Source organism: Juglans microcarpa x Juglans regia, chromosome 4D (genome assembly GCF_004785595.1).
Source record: "Juglans microcarpa x Juglans regia isolate MS1-56 chromosome 4D, Jm3101_v1.0, whole genome shotgun sequence".
NCBI lineage: Eukaryota > Viridiplantae > Streptophyta > Magnoliopsida > Fagales > Juglandaceae > Juglans > Juglans microcarpa x Juglans regia.
The window spans coordinates 17248615-17257492 of NC_054600.1; the positions used below are offsets into that span (position 1 = coordinate 17248615).

At 38.5% G+C, this 8878-nt stretch overlaps 1 protein-coding gene across 1 annotated transcript; it reads left to right on the forward strand.

Moving 5' to 3' along the window:
• The first annotated feature begins 2946 nt into the window (after positions 1-2946).
• Positions 2947-7476, forward strand: LOC121260168 (mitochondrial import receptor subunit TOM20-like). Its single transcript, XM_041162012.1, has 5 exons — positions 2947-3115; positions 6219-6379; positions 6472-6519; positions 6922-7014; positions 7447-7476. Exons 1-5 carry the CDS (start codon positions 2947-2949, stop codon positions 7453-7455), a joined length of 480 nt encoding a protein of 159 aa, XP_041017946.1. The 3' UTR covers positions 7456-7476.
• Positions 7477-8878: the final 1402 nt, after the last annotated feature.

An 8878-nucleotide genomic window follows, 5' to 3' on the forward strand; every position in this document is an offset into this window, starting at 1 on the left:
GAAATCGAAGGTTTGAACTTAATATGGGTTAGTTGGTGTGCTTTTGGGTGGAATCAAAGGCTTTTTGAGTTTTTACTAGAAGCATGGAGGTCCTCATTAAAAATAGTGGAAAGGAGCAGAAGGGTTTGAAGGTCTGTAGCTATGGGTTGGAGTGGTATAGGATGGCTAGTGGCTACGATGAAAGCAGTATTATAGGTGGGGAGAAATTCAAAATTCACAAAACATTTACATGAAGGAAACAGAGCATTCGTGGCTCAACAATGCTCACCAACGTGCATGGTAGGTATCTAACTGTCAACGAATATGGTGGATGACTCTAGCGGAGTGTTGTAGTCATTCCTGAAGGGTATGAAGTCTGGGTTGGGAGAAGTTTGTTGTTGAATTATGCAGAGCCACATATATGTTTTTTTCCTTTCATGTTGATGGACCAAGGAAGGAAAGCCAGAAGAGGACATCCGATCATAAGAACATAAACCTGGAGTTGAAACAAAAAGACCCAAGCACAACCACGGTGGTGAGGCAATCATACGCGGTAGATCTGACGACAAGTCATGCTTCAGTGACTCAGGGTGAGGGGAATTGTGAAAGTGGCTTGCAGATCACACAAGCTCAGAACCAGTTTGTTCTTGATGCGCAATACATTAAAGGAAATGAAAACCTAGTTTGTCAAGTTGAAGGCAGCAATTGCTTTCTTGTCTATGAAAATAGACTTGCTTTCAGCTGGAGGCAATAGGGTCGTAAGAAACAAGCCTAAGGTAGGCCCGAATCCTTCAAACTCTGATAAAGGAAAACGAAAAATCGGATTTGGTTCTGTCCCTATAACCAAATCTAGAAGAGTGTGGCAGGTCAAAAGGAAAGCCAGGTTTTTTGAAGTGGGTTCTACATCAGGTATCAGCGTAGAGACATCCATAATGGAATGCCTTTCACCACAGGTGACACAGGAAAGACTGATAGTCGATGTTACACCCTTGGTCAGTATTCTCCTCGAAAAAACTATGGCTCCCATGCTGCAGTTGAAGGAAAATGGTGTAACGCCGAGGTCTGAAGGAGATGTAGGGTCCGTCGTAGTTGCACATAAAGGGTCGCCAGACGTGAAGGGACTTGCTGCCAACCCAGAATCTCCAATGGTGACCTTGACCTTACCATTGGAAGAGAGCCAATTGAGTTTTTGAGGAGGTACGGGATTTGAACATGGGTTTGTCGTTGGTGCCTTGCGAGTATGAATGTTTAGGACCTAGTGTTCGGTTTGGAGCTGTGTCTAGGGAAGATGTTGTCCCCTTGTTATCTCTTCCTCCATTAAACAATATAGTTGGATCATCATTGCATTGGATTTTTCAACAAGTTAATGAGATACATCAGTGTGTGGGGATTACTTGTGGATGATTTGACGACCAATTCACAGCACTATCCACTGCAATTGAGGTGGGTCACTCGCTTGAAACAAAATCAAGATTTAAGAAGAGCAGGGAGTTAAAGTGTCTTACTTGGGCAATCAACTACGATACAAATGGAGGTAGTACAAGTCGAGGGAGGACTAGAGGGAAGGCTCTCAGTCCTCATAGGATAATTCGGGTGGAGTATTAATTGTGTGGGAGACAAAGGGTTGGGGTAGTGACTTGCTTTGCTTTGCTTTGGGAAGGCCTTTTTTGTCCCAATAGGGCTTGGTGTATATTAGATAGGTTTCTAATTTCTTCCTCTTTGGGCGATGTTCATTTAGGGGCTCCCTATTATGGGCCATGTGTTCTCTCTTGTATACACTCAGTGTAGTTGGTTACACTTATTGATATTAATATATTTTTACTTATAAAAAAAAAGATTATACCACCAAGTGTCAGCTTCACAACACTATAGCCCATTGAAACCACCAAAAGAAAAAAAAATGAGACACAATTTTCTTGATAGAGCTAAAAATTATAGCTGGAATGTGGTAGTGCAACGGTGTGATATCCTTCCATAATTGAACAAACCTTAGGAACCAGATTAGGCCATGTGTAAGGTAAGCTAAAGACATAGAACCATATAATGTCATCAAAGGAGACATCTTCCCAGGTAAATAACCATCTAGGTTTTTCCACAAAGTCCTTCCTTTGATTATTGTTCCCTTGAGCACTGGATCACAAGACATATAATAGCGGTAGTACATTCCAATATTACTTATTCCAAGCCAAATATTTTTCATTGTAAATTTTTCCCTGTTTAACAGAGGTTTGGATGCATTTGGGACACTCAGAATTATCCACACTTTTTTGTATAATAACCTCTTTTGACTTGCAGGATCTAGAGTATGTAAGACTCGGTTTGCAGCATATCGCATTAGACTTACGGAAAGAACTCATGGTCCTTTCCCTGTCTTTTACCTCAAGTATGATAGCTTCCACCAAGATTTGTGAGTCAACATAGAGCTTCTCAAGAAATTGAAGCATGATCATCTTCTGCTGGAAATTAGGTTGAACAACATTTTCTAAAACTCTCAAAACAATCATAGGAAAATAGCCCAGTTTCTACTTCCAATCCAGCTCTAAATCTTGACACCAGACTAATGAAAATGGAACCAGAAAGATGGGAAACAATCATAAGAACTCCTTTCAGGCATTTCGTCAAACAACTGAGGTGCCACACCTTCCATCCATGCCAGATCAAAAAATCCATACAAGTATCTAGAGCCAAATCCTCCCATTGTCATTGGCTGCTCGATTATTGTTCCACCAAGGAAACTTTTATGAATCTTACCATCCAAAACATCACGGTCAACAGTAAGAATATGAATGAGTTCTTTTGACGCCATGCTCACTACCGCCCATGAGGAATAACAACAACTAATCAAGCCTAGGGTAACTAGAGGCAAGAGCAAGGTCAACAAGCTTCGCCCCTTGAGCATAGATGCGACTAGCCCCAAGTGCATTTTTAACGAGCTGAAATCCTTACAAGCAATCGTAGTTTTCAGTTATGGATAGATCACTGCTTGATCTGAAGGCCACTGCTCGATGTGCATCTGGACTAGCTGTGTTCTGGATTGTGAGGCCTCTAGCCATGAACCCTTCACCCAAAGCACTAGCTGTGGTTGTGTTGTGTTTTGTACTGATGATGAGCAAGTCGTACTCGAGTGTCTTGGAAGGTGGCTCGAGGGCATTGTGGTTTGCTCTTTGAACGGTGAGTGAGGTGTGGGGAGAGACGGAGATACTTAGGGTACGTTTGGTTCATCAACCCATCTCAATTCATCTCAACTTATCATTATAACTTTTTCAAATTCCAACACAAAATATAATAACCAATTCAACTTTTTCAAATCCCAAAATAATAATAATATTAAACAATAATATTCGAACAATATTTTATCATCTCAACTCAACTCAACTCAGTTCAACATCCAAACGCAGCCTTAGAGACGACTGCATTTTTCAAGGATTTTCCCTTTGGAGAAACGTAGAGAAATGGGAATGGGAGAGATCTGTGGGTTGAAATATAGTTTGGTTGGGTTTTTGTGGTGAGAAAGATTTGCCGTAGGTGAGGAGCGGAGACACTAAAAATCTACTCCACCAAGGTCAAGCTCCCGTCTAGGGTGTTGGGAGTAAGTATTAGGGTGTGGGGAAGGCCAAGAGAAGCAGCGTATATTGCCGAGAGTTCGCCATGAGAGGGACAATAAGGGGGCTATGAAGTGATTTATGGATTTAGCTAGGGGTCTAGGAAGGTGGTGTCGATTGGGGTGGATGTTAGAGAATATGAGTGGTGGAGTTGCTTTCTTAGGTATTCGGCCTTCCTCTTCACCAATGATTTTTTTGGCATGGCCATTCTTGCTAGCACCATCGTTGACCCCTGCATCTGGACCTTTCCCTATTTTTGTAAGTGTCATTGATTCTTCATCTTCCTGCATCACACAAACCTCATGCTCCATATGACTTGAATTTTCATGAAGGTTACTCTGTATTCCTTAATTTTTGCAGGATAACTTGATAGCATTAGTGATTTTGTTGCACCATCTCCTTGATTTTTGAGTAATGATACAATAATTTCTTTCATAGATTTTGATAGCACAGAGACTGGTGTTTTCTTTGATATCAGTTTGTAATACACTCCAAATGAGTTAAAAGAACAATCTCACTTTGAGGATGAGAACTTACAAGAAAAACAGAGAAATGAAGAAGAACATGAAAGAAAACTTTCTGTTACTTTCTGGTTAGAGAACATAGAGAGCCTTTGGCTCAAACTTAAACATGATGACTCGTACATGGGCCCTGACTGGTTGAACACTAAAAAATAGCAATGAAAGGAAAAGTCCTATAAAGGGCTCAAGCCCATTACCGCCTACACTACCAGTCCAATTCAACAGTAAAAACAAGCTATAAAAGGAAACCCATGGACTAACCATGTAGTGGCCCATGGGCCTTGTTGTTGATGTGAGCTGGGCTGTGACACACACACACACACACACACATATATGTATATGATATGTCATCTGAAGGAAGTAGACAATCTCAAACGTACTGAAATTGAAATGGGACTTTTGAGACCATCCTTGTGAGAGAGAGAGAGAGACAAAATGAATCTCACAACACTTACTAAACATTTAGGCCCTGTTTAGATTGCAAAATGCTCTCATCTCATCTCATCCCATCCCATCTCAACATTAAAAAAACTACAAACATAAGTACTTTTCAATTTTAAGTTTTTAACTTTTTCATCTAATCATTACCTAATTATTACAACTTTTCCAAACTTGCAAACAAAAGCAAAAAGTAATTCAACTTTTTTAAATCTTGAAACAAAAAATTATATTAAAAAATTATATTCTAAAAATATTTGAACTTTATAATATTTTTATTTAACTTTTTCTTTCTCCTTTCCCAAAACTTCATAAAACATCTTAACTAAAACCATTTCACTTCACAAACTATTTCGCTATTATTTACAGATCATCTTATCTCATCTCACTATCCAAATGAGACTTTAATGGCAGCTAAGAAACTCACTCGGATAGATATACATGTTGTGTACTACTTTCACTCTATACCTAGAACTCTAGAGGTTCTAAATCCTGATTTTCTAGTTTTGATGGAAGGTACCAAAATAGGAGATAAGTAGTATAACATTTGTGCCTCTCACATTTTGTACCCTAAAATTTGGGTAAGAAAATCTAAAGTTCCAAATCTGTACACATCAATCCCAATGTTCTACTTTCTGGTGGACAATATTAAAATAGGACAAAAGGAAAAGAAAATTCAACAGATGGTATGTAACAGCCCGTGTGGAATTTCTATAGGTTTTTGAAACCTCATGAAAACTCCATAAGTTTTCACGAATCGACCAATCGCAAAGTTTTTAGTTTATCAGCATAGTCAGTGTTACTATTCACGCTACAAGAAAATAGGTCATTTCCAATGATTTTAAGATCGTCGCAAATAGTGCTTATTTGCGGCGATTTTCATTTTGCAGTTGAATTCCAGTGCAAAGTTTAGAAATGCTGGAGGAGAATTCACTGTTCACTTTTTTGCGGCGATTTTTATCATCGAAAACAAATATTTTTATTGTAGCGGCATTTTCTTTCCGTCAAATAGGAAAATCACCACAATATATACTTTTTGCAGCGAAAACTTTCGTCGTACAAGCCATATTGTCACCGCAAAAGACCTGTCGACTTATTTGCATCCAATTAATGATTATTTGCGGCAATATAAAAGTACCAGAAATTGTCTATTTTCAATATTTCCCCTTTGCGCCTTATTTTTCCCACCCTTCCCGATACTCCCTTAATTCCTTTTTCCTCCAGCAGTCTCCCTCCCCCTCCCCCCTCTCTCTCCCCAATCCCTCTTCTCCCTCAAGCCTCTGCCGTGCACAGCCCGTCGCCAACGACCCTCTTCACCGGCCACCTCCTCCTCCTCCCTTCTAGTGGATGCCGATCTCCCCCAAATTTGGCCTTACCTCTCTCTCTCTCTCTCTCTCTCTCTCTCTCTCTCAAATTTCTTTATATTGCTGCCACTAGGGGTACTGTTCGCCACCACCCACAACTTGACGCCGTCGCCAGTCCTCCGTCAGAGCCCCCTTCTCCTCCATGCCTAGCCCAACAGCCCGAGGCCCTCCCTCTCTCCCTTGCTCTGTTTACAACCCACGGCTACTACTAGATGATTAGTGGTATTCTTAGGATTTCATAATTTTATTGGAATGTCTATTGCAAAAAAGTTTTGAACTTTACATTTGATGTGCTTGAAATCCGAATTTTATAGTGAAGTTGGAGGAGGCTTTGCTTATCGATCCATTGAAGCATGATGCTCTGTGGTGTTTGGGAAATGCCCACACCTCCCAAGCATTTCTCACTCATGACGTTGATGAGGCAAAGGTAGCTTTTGATAAGGCATGTGGCTGTTTCCAAAAGGCAGTAGACGAGGTAAATTTCCCCAGTTTCTAAGTTTTTAAATTATGTTTTTCTTGAGGTTAGAGAATCTTGTAGAAGCTTGATGGTGGATTTTGTTTTTGTAGGATCCATCTAACGAGCTCTATTGCAAGTCCTTAGAAGTCACAGATAAGGTAACTTTCAAGTCTCAACTTTTGTTTTATTTGAACCTTAGTAGCGATGATCCTATACTGAATTTTAATCTAATGACTTGCATTGCATTTTTAAATGATTTTTTTCTATGAGCAATTTTTTTTTAAGATGATGACATTGCATTGTCTCAATATTGCTTGGGAAAAAGAGTATATATGGTTTTGTGAGCTTGCGTGGTACTACCAATTATCTAGCAGAGAATTTAGTGCTTCTTTAGAGTTTAGGCCATGCATAAGTGAGGTGGAGAGTGGTATTGTGTTGCCCCCACTGATATCCTTTCTACTTCAAATAGTCTAGTCTTTAACTCTTAAACCAAAGTGTCAATTGATTTTTGCCATGGTTTTTCATACTATTAATTCAATTCCATTGTTTATTGTTCTTAGGCACCAAAGTTGCACATGGAGATCCACAAGAATGGGCTTGGTCAACAGACTAAGGGTGGGGCATCTTCTGCTTCTACTTCTGTTAATGAAAAGGTTAGATTGTCAAAGTTTTCCTTCATTTTATAGTTTATGCAAGAGGATTCTGTAAGCTGTAATTGTGTAGAGCCTGTTGACTTGGCTGGAAACCCTTGTCAGGGTTGAACAGATCATTGACCAATGCCTTTCATTTCTTATTCCAAAATAGAAAAAAAGAACTATGCGATATAGGATTACTGTCTACATTACCATTAACCAAATCTTACTCTTGAATTTTACGTCTGGCACAATGTCTATGTTAAAATATGAGAAGTGTATCTTTTGGAGAAAGTCTGACACTCAGTTGATAAATCTGGTTGTTTGGAATTCTTACTTGGAAGGAATTGAGACTGTTAGTTGTTAGAGATGTATTTCTCATACTATGGGTTTGTTAAGCTTTTTTTTTTTTTTTTTTTGTGATGATTTGAATTCTAATCTTGGAGATTTCAGTACTCGTAAGGATGGGAGTGTAACTGCACTGATCTGGGGAGCATCACCTCAAACACAATCCGACCGTCGAAAGGACAGTATCCTGAGCAGTTGTCTGCTGCATCGGCTCAGGCCGAGATATCCTTGATTCTTCTTTATACTATTTGTTGTTTTCACTAGGGATATTGTTATCAATGAAAGTAGCTATTGCTTTTACCATGATCACAAGATTATGACATTAAATTCATGATGTGCAACTTTTGGATATATATAAATATAAATATATATATATATAACTTGTAGAAATGCTTAAACTGAAAGGGAAATAACATTGTATATCACCAACTGAGCTCAACTTCCAATTTTCAGTAATTCATTTGCTAAATTAAATTTTCCTGGTTAATCAAACAAATATAATTTTCTAGAATGGATTTTTTTAAGAATATTGTTTCTGTTTATGCTAAGGGAATGACGTTCCTCTTTCATGTGATGTTGTGAAATTAACTTGAGAAAACATAATGACCACGTTTACTAGAAGAATAACAAGAGTAATTGTGTAACGCCCCAATGCTGAAGGTTCTGAGAATTAGTTCTTAATACTTAATATCAACTTCAATAACACAACTATAAAATCCAGAAAACTCCATGAAATATTAATTCATTTAATCAACCCAAATATCAATGTTCCTTCATGGGGACAACAAAAAAATTCTCAATAACATAAATTAAAAACTCGAAAATATCCTTAACTCATCAAATCAAAATAACTGAAAATAAATCAATTTCCTAACTGCGACTCTCAAATAAGCACTAGTACCCTCAGACATTTATTCCACTACGATCATCATACCTTGCTAGAACTTCCTATTCTTGTTCTCCAGCTGAACCATCAAAATTATCTGAAAAATATTTGGAGATAAGGGGTAAGTTATCAACAACTCAGTATGCAGAGAACATATACTAGTGTGTAAACATGAGCACTTATCAGAATTCAGAATGCTAAACAAAACATTTTCTTTCAGAATGCAGAATCAAAATACTTGTTTTCAGAATGTAAAATCATAACATATTACCAAAAATATAAGAGCGAAACTTTCAGAAAACATTATTATGCAAAATTTCCTTTGGCAGAGCATAACTGAACATATTCATCTTATCTTATCATATCAAAATAGAGAGCATGTTTAACCCCCGTGGTAGGGTTGTGCAAACCCCGGTAGCTAACCGAGCAGAAGCAAAATGTGAATCTTCTCCTTATTTATTCTTGGAGCCCCGAGTGTGCACATAGGAAAGACCATGCAAAAAACCACTTTGTTTCCAAAGTGGGTGCACCAGAAACAGAAAAGTTAGTACCAACCCGAGCAGAGGCCACAGTTTTACACCCGTGGTAAGGTCAGAACGAAACAGAAACAAAAATAGAATGTTATGCCAGAGGTTTTCAGAAATCACATCA